The sequence below is a fragment of the Idiotropiscis lumnitzeri genome, chromosome 18 (assembly GCF_059441095.1).
Source record: "Idiotropiscis lumnitzeri isolate Australia: NSW breed Sydney's pygmy pipehorse chromosome 18, RoL_Ilum_1.0, whole genome shotgun sequence".
Lineage (NCBI taxonomy): Eukaryota > Metazoa > Chordata > Actinopteri > Syngnathiformes > Syngnathidae > Idiotropiscis > Idiotropiscis lumnitzeri.
Genome location: NC_142408.1, coordinates 1968403 through 1984171, shown reverse-complemented (window position 1 = coordinate 1984171; position 15769 = coordinate 1968403). Strand labels below are relative to the sequence as shown.

Sequence of the window (15769 nt, the reverse complement as noted above, 5' to 3'; positions counted from 1 at the left end):
ATTGCACGGATATCAAAGCTATCAACTCTTCTGGACAAAAATGTCGCAAACACAGTTTTATTTTTCAATAAAAACGTCAAAAATGTAATGTTTCTCCCCCAATGACAATGAAGGGTTTTGTTGTCGCAGTACCCACTTGTCTCCTCCAGTCGGCAGCATCGCGCGAGCCAAAGCACAGGCCTCGAAAAAGAAATCGCGTACATCCGGTCACGTGGACCCGCCTGCTACCACAACAGTTAGCTTCCCCTGGGGCTAGCGTCCCTGAATTGTGTCAAAATGGATGTAAGTCAGGCCAAACAAGAACACCTGCTCGCACTAAAAGGTATTTTGCAACTCATGTAGTACTTTAAAGATGTACATTTCATGCTGGATTTAAGTTAAAAATGTCGCAGACCGGTGTTACTCCATGCTGCTAGCTGTAAAACCTGCTCCCTATTTTTTGTGGTTATCATTACCACACTATTTTACTTTTCATATAGCATCTACAGCTTCATTTATGCTTCTATAACTACATGGTATTTTATGTGTGTGCTGTTACTTCAATGTGACAGGAAGTCAACTGTCATAGTTATTAATATAGCGCCCCACAGCCATTATTAATAGTAAACATAAATTAGTACCCATCGATCCATTTTCTATAACGCTTTTCCTCATTTGGGTGCCACTAAACTGGCCCTAGCCAATGGCAGGGCACCTGATAGACAAACAATTGACTGTCAATACAAGGGCACGTATGGATATAATAATGTCTAAAAATGTCTTTGTTGTTTTTCCAGTCATGCGACTGACAAAACCAACTCTGTTTACCAACCTGCCAGTGACATGTGAAGAACGAGACCTACCAGGTCATCATTACACCTACTCTGACACGGCATGCACATGCACTTGAATGTACAGTGCCCTTCATACTTATTGGCACCTATGTTTGAGATGAGTTCTTTAGCTTCTAATTAATTCTTTTTTTTGTAAGTAATATAGGAGAAAAACAACATGAATATCCTTTTAATTAAAGTGCATTCATTCGTTTGGGGGAAAACCACACATAAAGTAAAAATTCTAACATATTAAATCGTGTGCGCCTCACATTGCCGCCGCGGTTTGTGCCGACAGGTGATCTGTTTGGGCGCCTCATGCGAGACGACCCGTCCACCATCAAGGGCGCCGAGACTCTAATGCTGGGCGAGATGCTAACGCTGCCGCAGAATTTCGGGTCAGTCGTCCTTTTACACAGATATTTTGGTGTGATTTTTAGTTTAATTAATTTATATATATATATATATATACATATTATTATTTTATTTCCATTGGGTTTCTATGCAAACATTGTATTTGTTTAAAATATTTCTATCATTCGAATTTTCCTGTGATGTGCCGGCAGTAACATCTTTCTAGGCGAGACCTTCTCCAGCTACATAAGCGTGCACAACGACAGCAGTCAGGTGGTCAAGGACATTCTGGTTAAGGTAAACCAACATCAAGAATGGATAAGACGACGCAAGCGCCCTCCTGAACCGCTCACCGTGCCTTGTGCTCCTCCACAGGCCGACTTGCAGACCAGCTCTCAAAGACTCAACCTGTCAGCGTCGAACTCAACCGTGACCGAACTTAAACCTGAGTGCTGCATTGACGATGTCATCCACCATGAAGTCAAAGAGATCGGAACGCACATGTGAGCTCCTCCTATTCTAGGGCTTGGCCACCAGGCCGTAAAAAACTATTTATCCAATTTTATTTTATTTTGTATCTATTTTTCTTTCTGGTGTTAAAACACAGGCTGGCTGGCTGAGTTGGTTCCTAAATGACAGTCTATTATACGTCCTGGATGACCTTGCGTTGAGGTTCAGGCATGATTGTGTGGTACACTGCACTTGAAATATGTGTTTGTTTGCAGCCTGGTGTGCGCCGTCAGCTACACCACACAATCCGGAGAGAAGTTCTACTTCCGCAAGTTCTTCAAATTCCAGGTGAGGCGGCTGACTTAACGTGTCCTCGAGACATGTGGTAGGCGCTCGCCAAAAGCGCCCAACGGAGCGCTCATTCGTTACGCGGCCGTGCTGCTCTGTCTTTTTTTTTTCTTTTGTTTTGTTTTGTTGTTTTTTGTTCCACCGGCGAGCGATGGAGACGTTCAGCCTGCATTCTCTCTTCAATCAGGTCCTCAAGCCTCTAGACGTCAAGACAAAGTTCTACAACGCCGAGGTACGTTCCCCATCTAGCTAGTCCATTCGCTTGTTAGCCTACATCACATTTGGCATGTGTTCATTTTGTCCTTTTATGTTCATTTTCTCCATTAGAGTGACCTCAGTTCTGTGGTAAATCGCTTTCCTTTTTCTGTTGTCATCGCCTGTCTTCTTCACGCCGCCTGCAGGTGGAAGCAAACAACAACAATGGCGACATTAGCAGTAGTCTTCTACATTATTATTATTATTATTATGCTTAGTTGTTTTCTTGTTTTTCAGTTTAAACAAGCGGCAAGAGCGTGTTTTGGAAAATTCCCATTGTTGTTGCTTGCACACACCTCCTTCGCCACACTTTCTTTTGCACGGGGTGCTTGTGTGTCTGACTGTGTATGTGTGTGTGTGTGTGTGTGTGTGTGTGCGCACCCATGTATGTCTGTCTGTGTGAGTCCATTTGCGCGTGAGTGATTGTGAGCAGAGGTTTGTGCGAGAGTGTCCGTGTGTGTTTGGGTATGATCATTTGTGTGTACGTCTGAATCTGTGAGAGTCCATGTTTAGCTGTGTGAGTTTGTATGAGTGAATGTATGTCCGCTTTTGTGTGTTCATTGCGTTTTGTTGAATTCAAAATCATCATGTAAAGATGCAAATAATTGAAAACGCGATGATGAAATCAAGCAAGAGTGTGTGAAGGAGGGATAGGGCCAGGCTGGCTTTGCATGGACCGTCGTGGCGGGCCTCGGCGGTGGCAGCTGGTGGCATGAGCTAATGCTAACGAGCTAATTGCGCTGGCTGACAAGTTTTGCGTTCAAATGCTGCTTTTGACCACAAACATCCAAAAAACGACGCATAATAAACAATAACAATGTTTTTGAGAAATTCTCAAATTAGAAGACAGCATGTTTATAGCAACAGTTGGTTCGTTTACATATCTACATGTCATGATTTTTTTTCCCATCGGACCAAATTTAAAGCTGTTTTTAAACTGTCCCCATCACGATACTATAAAACGTCTCAACTACTGTAAGGATTACTGTATTGCAATTACTTGATTTCCCTGATGGGATAAACATATTCATCCATCCATCCATCTATCATTCTGTCAATTGATCCATCCATCTATCCACATATTTATCACTCTGTCATCTATCTATCCATCATCAATATCTAGCCAACATCTTTCCCTCTATCCAACTGTCAATCCATCTATCAATCATGGAGAGTGTAATCAATAAGGTGATGATGCCGACATGGATGCAATGAATTGAGATGTCAGAGCACGTTTGGGCCCCTCAATGGTTAAAAGTGGATTTGTTGGTTGGAGCCTGATATCCGAAAACAATTCTCCCCCACCCGCCCTCTGGCCGAACCCCGTGGTCGAGATTCCGCCTCCCCATAACGTCTGCTCGTCACCCTCTCCGCCGCAGACGGACGAGGTGTTCCTGGAGGCCCAGATCCAGAATATCACCACGTCGCCCATGTTCATGGAGAAGGTGTCGCTGGAACCGTCCATGATGTACAACGTGACTGAGCTCAACACCGTCATGCACCAAGACCACGGGTATGAAAAAATAGACAGACACCCTACTTAAGTGGAAATAGAGATGCTTGTTGTCGTTGTGCTGATTACTTTATTGTTCATTATCTGTCTTTTCTTTCTTCCATGTTTAATTTTGACTGGGGCTAAAACTGTCCTCATGATAATTGTCTGCATCAAATTTTAATGACACATCATTTCAAAATGTATTAATAACCTATCTGACAATATTAAATGGAGGGTTAATACTTTATTACTGGTTCAGAAAAGTGAATATTGTTTTCTTTTACCCCAGTTTTCCTTTTTCAAGACTCCATTTCATTTTCTCCAAAGTGTGTCAACGTTTGGTAAGATGTCATACCTGCAGCCCATGGACACGCGTCAGTACCTCTACTGCCTGACGCCCAAGCCCGAGTACGCCGAGAAGGCCGGCGTCATCAAGGGCGTCACCGTCATCGGAAAGCTGGACATCGTGTGGAAGACCAACCTGGGGGAGAGGGGACGCCTGCAGACCAGCCAGCTGCAGAGGATGGTACTCCCAAATCGACCCCACTCAACCCAACCAACTAAAACCAGATGAATTGCCTATAATGCCACAAGATGGCGACAATCAAGGCAATGTAGTCCTGACTAAATGAACATCTCATCTCCCCTCAGTTCACCATAGTTTTTGGCACCAGGTTGCCTGCAAATGGCACCTAAGCAATACTTTTATATTAGCTATGGCTTTGGCCATATTTTTTGCACACTCGTCAGATGTTGAATAGTGACATCATCATGGACGTTTTATTCACCCCTAACGTAACTATTCTCATCCAATTGAATGTTGCTCATGCGATTGTAATTTCAATGTAGATCATCGTGTGTGACAGGCTCCAGGCTACGGAGACATCCGCCTATCCATGGAGGTCATTCCTGACACGGTCAACCTGGAAGAACCTTTTGATATCAGGTGTAAAATTACCAACTGCAGGTAGGGAAGCAACAGTCAGGGACGTGGTCCGCTACTTCATCTCTGATCACACCTCCTCAGCACACGCGTGTGTGTGTGTGTGTGTGTGTGTGCGTAGCGAAAGGACCATGGACCTTCTGGTGGACATGATCAACACATCGTCCGTCCACTGGTGCGGCGTGTCTGGCCGAGCACTCGGCAAGTTGAGCCCCGGGGCGTCACTTTCACTGCCCCTCACGCTACTGGCGTCCGTCCAGGGTCTCCAGGTACTGTTCAACTCGTATGGAAAAACAGTTGAGCGTTTAATATTATATTCCATATCCTTGAGAAGGAGTCTACTAGTGTCCGGCACATGCATGGTAGTGTTACTGGTGCTAGACAGTAGTTCTCTTGTAAGGTGTGATTACTAGCAAGCCAAAAATGGTACTTGCAGTGGAAAAATGTTTGAAATGATTCCTCTTAGTAGCGAGGTCTACGAGTGTAATAAACTTTAAGGTGCACATCAAGGATATAGAAAAACTTTTGGTTTTGTTTGATTTGTTTCAGAGTATTTCCGGTCTGAGGCTTACAGACTCGTTCCTGAAGCGTACGTACGAGTACGACGACGTGGCACAAGTATGCGTGGTTTGTCCGTCCTAGCGACCAACTTTTTAACTTTTTTTCTTTTCTTTTTTTTTTTTTTTTACGATGGACCAACGGTGCGCCTCACACTGCACACGGTGTTTTAATGCTCAATGAAATGGTTGTGAATAATGAACTGCTTTGAAAATAATGTGAATATGTGTTAATAAACATGCCCAATTGCTGAGATGATGTTTAAATGCAATTGGTAGGAGTCCTCTCTAAATCCTAACATCAAACGGTAGCGTAATTGCAGAAATCATTTTTAACGTATGGTTCCTATAAAATATGCAAATACCAATGTGCCTGCTAAAAATGTTTTTTTCAGTGCCGTACTAGGTACTTAGAAGTACTATTAGAAATGCTACATCCGTACATTTCTAGTACCTGATTTGTCGATTCATCGAAACACATCAGTGGGAATACTTTAGATTGTGTGTGGGGGGGGAGCTAAAAAATAATATTTACCAAAATATTCATAATAAAAAATGTTGAAACGATATTATAAAAGATGACAAAAGAGTTGGTTTTCATGACATTTTATTTTTATAGTCATTGGAAGGAAGCATCTTCCTGGCCCAAGCAGAGCTGATTTGAGCGGCTGAAAACTAGAGTGAGCTAACTCCATGTTTTGTCATGTCCAATTTTAAGGTAAGTGCAGAAATCAATTCAGAAAAAGCATAAATTCGCGATGAATACAAGTCTAAAAGTTTAGTTCCAATTTTGCCATACAGGAGAGAGCCCATTATTGCGCTCCGGGTTAACAATTTAATCCATGAATTTTGGTGCCAGTGCATTTGCATTTTAGATAATGTGAATGTCGTTTTTCATGAAAAAGTGACTTGGACTTGGACCACGCCTGAACTAAACTTTTAGTCGGCAGTCATTGACAGCTAGTCTTAAAACTTCATAACACTTTCCTTTAAAATGACCCAAAAATGGAGTTGGCCCACTGTTGTTCTCGCTGGCTCATTATTTTCCATAAAGCTTCTGATGCTAAATACCAGTTTGAAAGCATGCAGGAGAAGCAACCTTACACTTATACAACATACATAAATAAAGTTTTGAAGTGGTCATTATTATTATTTTTTTTTAATTACGTGGTGCTAAAGTGCAATGACAATGTCACAATGCAGGCGTGTCAGTCACGTGACTAAAAAGCAACAGTGGACGTCACGTAATGCAGTGGCACCTTGACTTAGGGGAAGTAGTTTGAGTGGTGTCTCAAATTTTGCCAAGCAAAATAGAAAGCGGGGGAAAAAAATCCACGGATCAAAAGTCAAAGTGCTACTGCACTCATGTTGGGTCTTTCTCACAGATGTCAATCATCTCGGGGGTCCAGCCTAGGAGAGTTGACTTCATTTGATGCTTAATTTAAGAAGCTGAACGTGCGGGAAGAATCGGACGCGCGCAACAACCTGAGGCATCACGACTGTTCCTCGGCGCTGCCGCTGAATGATCGACTCCGAATGTGATTGCGCAACTGCTCGATGAGCTCGGGGTTCTGCCTCTGGATCTGCTGTGCGAACTGCTGCCCCCTGGTGGAAAACAAGCAACACTCGGTGGGCGGAGTCGTGTGGCTGTTGTGGCTTCTCCATCTGATGACTACATGCCAACCATCCACTGTTAGTACCTGCAGGTACTACCACGTGCTATTTTAAATACAATTTAGTACCTACCTTCTTCTGCCTTTGGAAAAGCAAGCCAAGTACTATCAAGTATTTGTTCTAGCACTGTTTCCACTACCAGGTACCTTTCTACAGCATAACACGACTAAAAAAAAAAACGGGACCGTGAAACGTAAGCTCTACCAGAGAGTAGAGCCAGTATTTATTGGTCCGCAAATCATACTTACGCTTCAATCAGACTAGAAATGTCTGTCAGTCCTCCCACTCCGGCGGCGGGTCCTCCCACGGCGTTGGCCATCATTCCCGACATTCTGACAATGATGACGAGGAAGTGAGACGCTAAAAGCTAAGCTCATCTCAAAGCTAACATGTAGCTCGTGTCGACACTCACAGCTGCTGCACTTGTTGGTTCTGCATCACGCTGGCTGCCTACCAACACAATAAGCGTTTTTGTAATTGCTTTGCTTTGTGGTCATCAATGATGACCATATAAGGAAACGCTGCGCTTACCATGCTGATGAAGGCGGGGTTGTTGATTAAACTGGCCATGTCAAATCCCAAACCTGCGGCCATCTACATTGTGAAAAAAAATGAGACAGTGGATATAAAGTCTACACACCCCTCTTCAAACTTTTTATGGATGTACGTTGATTTTAGTTCATCATATTTAATTTTGTTTGTTTTATTAATTCAATTTTATTCCCTGTTTACCGTGTTGATTTGAGTAACATTGAGTATTTTAAAAGTATTTTTTATAAATATATATCTATGTAATTTGCTTTAGTACATAATGTATTTTATTACTTCAAACAAAAATGCTTCTTTAAATTTATTTGCGTTTTACATTATTTCATTAGATTTTACAATTTATGTATTATGCTATATGCATTTTATTACATTGTATTTCATTTTAAAATTATTTCAGTATATTTGCTAGTATTTCATTTTCAAGTGTAAGTAATTTTACAAATATATATTAAAAATATTTGTAGGTGTATGTTGACGTTTATTTGATTTTTGATCTTATTTGTTTAAAATTGTTTCCACAATTACTTTATATATGTGAGCCAACCAGCACTTGAATCATGAGCGTGGTTGCCGCAGTCTTTTTTCTTTGTGGTCCGGCCTGGTGGTTTGTTTTGTCTTGCACTCACGGGACTGCTAACTTCCTTCTGCTTCTGCTCTGCCACCTTCAGGTTGGACTTGTACGTGTCATTGTCCGGGTCCAGCACCAGTGCCTTCTTGAAGTTGGAAATGGCCTCGGGGTATTTGTTCATGGCTGTTAGCGCCAGGCTGCGAGCACAGAACATCCCAAACATGGTTAATTTTTTTCATATTTTTCATTTTATGTATTTTTTTTTTTCCATCATAGTTGTTCACTGACTTACCCCATCCTGCCGTACGCTTTGCTGTAACCGGGATCTATCCCGATGGCTCGCTCGCAGTCGCCCGTCGCCTCCGTGTAGTCACCCAGTTTACTGTGAGCAGCCGCCCTGTGCAGCCCACAGCGTTAGCATTATTTAGCAGCTTTATTGTGCAGCTTTAGAATGACTCTCACTTGTGGTTAGTACCTGTTGCAGTAGTAGACGGCATTCCTCAGGTCCAGGTCTATGGCCTTGGTGTAGCACTCCACCGCGCATCGGTAGTTCTCCTCCTTCATGTGATTGTTCCCTGAAAAACATACGATTGTGTAACATAGCAGCGCCGCTTTTGACCATACGTGGTCTCTTCCAGATTCGCGCAGACCAATCACACGCGTCGTGAAACCAGTCTTTGTCACCTTCGTTCTTCAGCTGCTCTGCTCGTTCGGCATCTTCGGGTGAGGGCGTTGTAGTTGGCAAGCTCAGGTTGTCATTCTGAGGAAAATATTAACGTCATGGAGTAGTGGTAGTGATTGATTTTCGTTGATATCGACTAAGACACCTCCATTATGATTTATTTGCCGATGGTAACCATTATTTAACATGATGTGAAATGTGAAACAAATTGGACGCTCACCTTGAGCAGCGAGTTGAGGAAGACCTCCATGAGAGGCTGTGGCGCCGTCAGGTGGCAGTCGCTAGCGTTAATCTTAAAGGTGGTCTCCAGACACTGTATGGCAACTGTAATAAAAGCAGACGCTCATATTGGTTCTGACCACTAATACCAGGCATCCACCGTACCTTCAAGGCTCTCCTGCTCGTCAGAATTTAACGTGCCGCCGTGCGTCTGATCCCGTAGGAACTGTACGATAGAAAATGCCAGGCGCTTCTCCACCGCCATGTTTACCTATACACACACACACACACACACACACGCCCACACACACAGTCGACTCAAAATTTAGTACTGTGGTAACCACAGAACTCACTCAATCAGTTACCTATGATTAAATTAAAGGTTTTATCCATGAACACAATTAAGTGTGATGAGTACAAAGTGTACTTAACTATGACGTCACGGGTGCACGGTGCAAACCATTACACGCGGGAAAAGTGGTCACGTGCGGCACATTCGTACTCAACTCCGCGCACCCACCTACTCCCCCCTTTTTTTCATTTATTTCTTTGATTGAGACTTTTACAGACATAATTTTGTTTAACAAAGTGCAAACCTCAATGGAAGAAACAAGCAACACACATACAGATAAAAACCACCCACCTCCTCCCGAAGAGTATTGACACGCGAATTGTGACGTCACCGCATCGTGTCATTTTATGGTTTTAATTTTTATTTTGAGGCAAGAGGCTAAAATGGGCGTTTCTGCCTCAAACGAGCTCGACTAGTAGGGACGGGGCGTTCACGTGACGAACAATGAACACATGACAACAGTAAATAAATAAAAATGCCAGCATGGTTGATGAAATGACGTCAAAGGAGGTTGTTTACGGCATCATCATAATTACCTGAGCCGCGGCCGCTTAGCAGTCGCTGTCACTCGCGCCCCGGACAGCTCAAGCTAGCCTGGTACTCCTCTGCGCATGCGTAGAGGCGAGCGTCGATACCGGAAGTGACAGAGTAAGTTTGATTGACAAGCTGCGACTGTTGCCGAGACGACAACCAAGAAAGTCGTCTGTATCATATTTTCTCGTTTTTTTTGTGTGTTTTACATTTTCAATGATCAGCATCAAGCTTATGTCACGGGCCACGACAACCTGGCGCGTGCTCGGCAAGTATGAATCACACGTGCACGCGCAACGACTTACGTTCATCATACACACTCCACAACGCACTTTCTTAATATGACTTGATGCACTACGCGCAGTTGCGCACACTACACAATGCCGACTTTTACTAAACTCACGCACATACACAACGCAACACAGTGCACAAATCACGTGAACTACACGATACAGTACGTAATACTTAACACACACTCCACAACACAAATATCTTATCAAACTAAGGTTAGGTTTTTAATGTTGTGTTAAGCTTTCAAATTTGAGTTTTAAACCAAAATTAGGTTTTTAAACTCACCCACAAAACTACATTATACACGTTCAACTTAACAAAGCACATACAACACGCATTATACTTTCCTCACGCTACACAACACACTTACAATATAAAACACACCGACACCCTCCATAGCACACTTACTAGTTAACACACACACCCATGGCACAATATGCATACTTCTTACAAACACTACAATACAATACAATACAACTTGATTTATATAGCACATTTCACAACAACTGGAGCTGTAACAAGCCAAAACATTTCACAGCACTCTAACTACTAAACACACGACACAAGACATTGCACACACGTACTGCACAATACACAACAAAAAGTAAAGTAGGTGTATGTGTTGCTTATTATGACGTGTGTGATGTAGCATTCGTAGTAGTCATTTGTCTAGTGCGTAAGCTTGTTGTAAACAGGTCGTTGCACTTAATCAGCGGTCATCTTTTAATGACCGCCTCTTAAGTTTTTGCAGTCCTGACGAGGTGTCGTGTTCCTCGACGTCCGACTGCAACCCGACCCGTCACAGTGGGGGGGTGTCGGTCACTGCTTGGCACGGAAAGAATTCTGAGCATGCTGGTCCAGAATGTGCCGCCTGTGCATTGAGCAACATAACCCTTTCCGACGTGAGCGTCCGACACTCTGTGCAGAGGCCCCCTGTGGAGAATGACCATCCTCAACGGCGCTGCGCAATGTCCGGCTCGGGACTACGCTCGCAGTACACTGCTGAGGTGGGACCGGTCGCCGGAGGAAATCGCCGCAGACACCGAGCGCTTGATTGGCAGTGTGACCGAGGTGTACGATGAGATTGGACGTCTCCATGTGGACGCCGTCTCCGTTGAGAACACGCTGAGGGCGCTCGCCAACGTCAAGATGGACTACGCAGGTAAGCCCACACACGCTACGTTCATGTCCCGCTAGCTTAAAATGTCAGACGGTTGAGCAAAGACCTCCGCCAAGGCACAACCGTTCTAAACAAGCATCACATTGCCCTCAAAAAATTCATTTTGCTCAGGCCCGATATGTAACATGCGCAATTTGAAACACTACATAACAAACTCACTACATACATGACACACTACACTTGATACACAACACACACATGCACAAGACACACACCGAAACACACTTGAGTGTGTGTCCAATCGTCGCGAGTCTCTAAGTGTTCAATGTGGCTCGCCGTCGCCCGTCCCCAGCGCGCCGTCACGCTCTGGACTTCCCGCAATACGTGAGCCCATGTCAGGCCGTGCGATTGGCCAGCGTCCGGGCCGACAAACGTCTGTGCCACTTGGACGTGGAGCTGAGCATGAGGGAGGACGTCTTCCTCCGGATCGCCGCCTTGCAGGTAGTCAAGCCAAAGATGGTCGATCGAGCGGCTGCGTGACATCTCGTCGACACGCGTCCTATTCTTGTGAACAGAAGAAGCTACCGGGAAACGTGTCGGCGGAGGAAAAGCGATTATTGGAGCGGCTGGTGGCGTCGGGCAGGAGGAACGGATTGCATCTGTGTGCAGATACAAGAGAGGTAATGCCAGTTTACGGCTTGTTGTTCTTTCTAATCCTGATCAAAACTGGCTTGCAACCCCAATTCGAAACCCTAAAACAGGTTTAAAACCCGACCTGAAATCATAAGCCTGATTTCTAATCCTGTCTTAATACCCTAATTGGAAACCATAAACCAGGGTTGAACCCCTACTTCTAGAATTAAAACCTTAACCCCTTTTTAAAGCCCTACTTTGAAACCCTTTGAGACTTTCTGTCATCCAAAGAAAATCAAAAAGACGTCCAAGATGATCTCCGAGCTCTCCATTGAGTTCAACAAGAACCTGAACGAAGACAACACCTTGCTGCTCTTCTCACGGCAGCAGCTGGGTCGGTACACACACACACACACACACCCCCACACGTCTATGATGCCTTGACTGTCTTTTGCCTGCCTAGACGGTATGGCTGAGAGCTTCCTGTCGGGTCTGGATGTGGATGAGTCGTCGGGTGTGTACAAGGTGACTCTGGCCTATCCTCACTTTTTTCCCGTCATGAAGCGTTGCCGTGATCCCGAAACACGACGGAAGATGGAGACAGCGTTTCACAGCAGGTGCAAAGAGGTAACAGGCGGTCTGCAAAAAACACAATGAAAAAATTTTTATTTGAAAACCGAAACTCGGACTTTGAACCAGATTTTGAAACCCTAACGCCAGTTGATCGTGTGTGAATTGTGTGGCAGGCCAACACGATCATCCTGGAGCGTTTGGTGACGCTGCGTGCCGAGGTGGCGGCTCTGCTGGGCTACAGTTGCCACGCCGACTACGTGCTGGAGGTCAACATGGCCAAGAACAACATCAACGTCGCCACCTTCCTAAGTAGCGTACTTCTACATCCACTCACTTACCAAAACTCTTCTTCAGGAGCTTGACTTATTTGCACTCACTGAAAATCGATCCCTGGTCGGAGTTAACGCTCTAAAACTGTGTCGAACCCTACTTTGAAACCTCACCCCACTGATGTGAAACCCAAACCCTGCTCCATCCTAGACGCCCTCCAGAAGACTCTGGAGCCGGTGGGTGCGCGGGAAAGGAAGTTCATGCTGGCGCTGAAGAAGCACGAGTGCCTGACGAGCGGCCGGCATTTCGACGGGCGTCTCAACGCGTGGGACCTGCCCTACTACATGGACCAGGTGGAGCGCCGCAAGTTCGCCGTTGACAAGGACAAACTCCTCGAGTACTTCCCGCTGGACGCCGTCACCGAAGGCCTGCTGGGGATCTACCGGGACCTGCTGGGGCTGCGCTTCAAGCGGGTGCGAGCAGCACCAGTGTGGCACCGGGATGTCCACGTTTACGCTGCCTGCGATGCCGACACCGGCGAGGAGATGGGACGCTTCTACCTGGACTTGCACCCCAGGTGGGGCCTCAACACTCAACCCGTTCCTTCCCAAAGTGGTGACGTGTTTTGTCTCCATGCATCACGCAGACCTTCAAAGCCTAACCTGAAACTTCAAATTCTAACCCCACCTTCGAACCCTAAACCTCATGCTAAACCCTCATTTAAAACCCCGTGCCTTTTTTGAAACACTAACTTGAGCTTGAAACCTCTAATTTAAAACCCTAACCCTGGATCCAAACCCTAAATTAAAACCCTGCTTAACCTCGGGGCTAAAAACATTATTATGAAAGTGTAATCCAAAGTGAAACCTTACTTTGTACCTCGTAGTTCCGCCGTATGCAAGTGGAAAAATTATTTAGGTAGTCGTTAGCATGCCCGATGCTTCAGTCGAACTCTGTTGCACTGTACCATTTTTTGGGGGGGAAATCAGATCTTAGCAGGTACTCGTAATAGTAATACTAAATGTGACGGATTGCCACCTCTCCCACCAGGGAGGGGAAGTACGGCCACGCAGCATGCTTCGCCCTGCAGCCTGGGTGCGAGGGCCCCGAAGGAGGGCGACGCCTCCCAGCGGCCGCCTTGGTGGCCAACTTCAGCAAACCGGCCGGGGGTCTGCCCTCGTTGCTGCAGCACCACGAGGTGGAGACGTACTTCCACGAGTTTGGACACGTCATGCACGAAATCTGCTCCAAGGTGAGCGCAAGTCTGAAAAATATTCATGTGTTAATATTGTGCTTGAGGTTGCTGAACACTGAGGATGACTTTGACGTTTATGAAAAAACTTACATGAGGTCGTAGGAGACTGCAAATTGTCTTTGATGTTTACAAAAGCCGGTTAATTGAAAAATTGTATTTGCTTCTGAAAACGGGTTCTGAACGGTCGTTAAAGGTCTTTGATGTTGATGAAAAATGTGCATGAGGTCGTTGAAGCCTAAAAGTCAGATTTATTATCAAATGTGTTCATTGAAGACTTAATAACCATGAAGTTAGTTGTTTGCTTTCCTTACAGAAGTATTCCTTTAAGACTAAGAATCAGATTTGATAGTTACATAACCACATACCTTAGGTTTGTTGAAGACTCTAAATTGACTTTGGTGTTGACAAAACTCCTGAATGTATGAAATTTGATTTGATGTCTTGCGGAGGTGACTTTTTCAGAATTCAGCGGCACGCAGGTAGAGACAGACTTTGTGGAGGTTCCGTCCCAGATGCTGGAGAACTGGGTGTGGGAGAAGGAGCCCCTGAGGAGGATGTCCCGCCACTACAAGGACGGCTCGGTCATCCCAGAGGCGCTGCTCGACAACCTCATTGCGTCCAGGGTGGCCAACACGGGTCGGAACCTCGCTCGGTTGGCAATATCAGACTGAATGCCGCAAAGTGTGACGTCTCTGCTGTCGTGTTTGTAGGACTGATGAACCTGCGTCAGGTGGTCCTCAGTAAGGCGGACCAGTCGCTGCACACCAGCTCCGCCGCGGACTCTGCCGCAGTGTTCGCTATACTATGCCAGGACATCCTGGGCGTTCCCGCAACAGAAGGTCTGTCATCTCAGGGGAATTTCTTAAAGGGGATGTCAACCCCGAAAAACTCTTTGTAATAATAGGTTCTAAATCCGTTCACTAGTTTAAACATGGCATTCTGATTAAAATTGCATTTGTGGAATATGAGTTAAGCAGCAAAATCCACCCGGTCTGTAATTTTTAACTTAGTACAGCGTATGATCGCAGGCACCAACATGTTGGCCAGCTTCGGCCACCTGGCAGGAGGATATGACGGCCAGTACTACAGCTACCTGTGGAGCGAGGTCTACTCCATGGACATCTACTTCAGTCGCTTTAAAAAGGAAGGACTCCTCAATCCTCAAGTGGGTCCCAATCCAAAACATTCACGCTGGACATTCAATGAACACTTTGATGTGCAACTCATGTACGGGACATCAAGCGAAAACATGATGATTGACGTTACTAAAACCATGTACCTTGACAATTGTCTTGTGGGGTTAATTAAAGTCTTGTCTTTGAGGTTTACAAAAACATGTACGTTAGCTTCATTCATAGTCTGCTTTTCAAACAGGTGGGGAAAGAGTACCGACGGGTCATCCTGGAGGCAGGAGGCTCGGTGGACGGTATGGACATGTTGGAACGCTTCCTGGGCCGAGCGCCATGCCAGGACGCCTTCTTCTACTGCAAGGGACTGACACGCCCCTCAGACGCCGCATCATGACGCATCGAAATTAAACGGATAAACGTTACACCAAGCAGGGAGTAGGAATTCCATTGTGGATACTTTTTCCTGACTAGGCTGCAAGGTCTCCAGGCCTTGTCTAGGAATTACTAACATCGGTGGAGACTCTGCTGTGTCTGACTCGATTGTCTTATGGCTTTTTCATCGGTGCGGCCCGCGCCAAAGTGTACCAGTCTGCAGGACGGTGGTTGGGGACAACTGCCATAGAAGCATACATTTTACCTCCTGAAGAGGAGACTGAAGGAGGAACCCCCCCCCCCACCCCCAAGGGGAACACCCCTCCCTTTTATGTA

The 15769-nt window shown here is 45.3% G+C and overlaps 3 protein-coding genes across 7 annotated transcripts; 2 read left to right on the top strand and 1 right to left on the bottom strand.

Moving 5' to 3' along the window:
* The first annotated feature begins 172 nt into the window (after nucleotides 1–172).
* On the top strand, nucleotides 173–6937 carry trappc13 (trafficking protein particle complex subunit 13). 4 transcript variants are annotated; one of them, XM_088280919.1, is made up of 14 exons: nucleotides 174–322; nucleotides 777–845; nucleotides 1111–1210; nucleotides 1379–1463; nucleotides 1542–1669; nucleotides 1892–1964; nucleotides 2152–2196; nucleotides 2292–2309; nucleotides 3599–3732; nucleotides 4042–4240; nucleotides 4581–4681; nucleotides 4779–4926; nucleotides 5207–5275; nucleotides 5834–6936. In XM_088280919.1, exons 1-14 carry the CDS (start codon nucleotides 277–279, stop codon nucleotides 5876–5878), a joined length of 1260 nt encoding a protein of 419 aa, XP_088137045.1. In that variant the 5' UTR covers nucleotides 174–276; the 3' UTR covers nucleotides 5879–6936. The 4 variants fall into 4 exon arrangements, with proteins under 4 accessions (XP_088137046.1, XP_088137045.1, XP_088137047.1 ...); XM_088280920.1 differs by lacking the exon at nucleotides 2292–2309 and having other exon boundaries at nucleotides 173–322; nucleotides 5834–6937; XM_088280921.1 differs by lacking the exon at nucleotides 5834–6936 and having other exon boundaries at nucleotides 5207–5468.
* On the bottom strand, nucleotides 5805–9914 carry sgtb (small glutamine rich tetratricopeptide repeat co-chaperone beta). Its single transcript, XM_088280923.1, has 11 exons — nucleotides 9795–9914; nucleotides 9072–9177; nucleotides 8908–9011; nucleotides 8690–8765; nucleotides 8481–8580; nucleotides 8298–8402; nucleotides 8064–8202; nucleotides 7420–7482; nucleotides 7301–7338; nucleotides 7137–7220; nucleotides 5805–6819 (listed from the first exon to the last, which is right to left on the bottom strand). The coding sequence occupies exons 2-11, from the start codon at nucleotides 9169–9171 to the stop codon at nucleotides 6708–6710; spliced, it is 921 nt and encodes a 306-aa protein (XP_088137049.1). The 5' UTR covers nucleotides 9172–9177; nucleotides 9795–9914; the 3' UTR covers nucleotides 5805–6707.
* Nucleotides 8119–15728, top strand: nln (neurolysin (metallopeptidase M3 family)). Of its 2 annotated transcripts, XM_088280917.1 has the most exons (14): nucleotides 8119–8229; nucleotides 10014–10057; nucleotides 11007–11242; nucleotides 11553–11701; nucleotides 11776–11880; nucleotides 12107–12227; nucleotides 12297–12460; nucleotides 12580–12715; nucleotides 12887–13253; nucleotides 13727–13928; nucleotides 14381–14567; nucleotides 14642–14770; nucleotides 14960–15096; nucleotides 15306–15728. In XM_088280917.1, exons 1-14 carry the CDS (start codon nucleotides 8164–8166, stop codon nucleotides 15453–15455), a joined length of 2193 nt encoding a protein of 730 aa, XP_088137043.1. In that variant the 5' UTR covers nucleotides 8119–8163; the 3' UTR covers nucleotides 15456–15728. The 2 variants fall into 2 exon arrangements, with proteins under 2 accessions (XP_088137043.1, XP_088137044.1); XM_088280918.1 differs by lacking the exon at nucleotides 8119–8229 and having other exon boundaries at nucleotides 12125–12227.
* Nucleotides 15729–15769: the final 41 nt, after the last annotated feature.

Coding starts and splice junctions, on each gene's coding strand:
- trappc13 (XM_088280919.1), top strand. CDS start 277: ATGGATGTAAGTCAGGCCAAACAAGAACACCTGCTCGCACTAAAAG. Junction 1,670..1,891: donor AAAGAGATCGGAACGCACAT/GTGAGCTCCTCC, acceptor GTTTGTTTGCAG/CCTGGTGTGCGCCGTCAGCT. Junction 4,927..5,206: donor CGTCCGTCCAGGGTCTCCAG/GTACTGTTCAAC, acceptor GATTTGTTTCAG/AGTATTTCCGGTCTGAGGCT.
- nln (XM_088280917.1), top strand. CDS start 8,164: ATGGCCTCGGGGTATTTGTTCATGGCTGTTAGCGCCAGGCTGCGAGCA. Junction 11,881..12,106: donor TGTGTGCAGATACAAGAGAG/GTAATGCCAGTT, acceptor AAACCCTTTGAG/ACTTTCTGTCATCCAAAGAA. Junction 12,461..12,579: donor TTCACAGCAGGTGCAAAGAG/GTAACAGGCGGT, acceptor ATTGTGTGGCAG/GCCAACACGATCATCCTGGA.
- sgtb (XM_088280923.1), bottom strand. CDS start 9,171: ATGGCGGTGGAGAAGCGCCTGGCATTTTCTATCGTACAGTTCCTACGG. Junction 9,012..9,071: donor CGAGCAGGAGAGCCTTGAAG/GTACGGTGGATG, acceptor CTTTTATTACAG/TTGCCATACAGTGTCTGGAG. Junction 7,483..8,063: donor AGAAGGAAGTTAGCAGTCCC/GTGAGTGCAAGA, acceptor TTCACAATGTAG/ATGGCCGCAGGTTTGGGATT.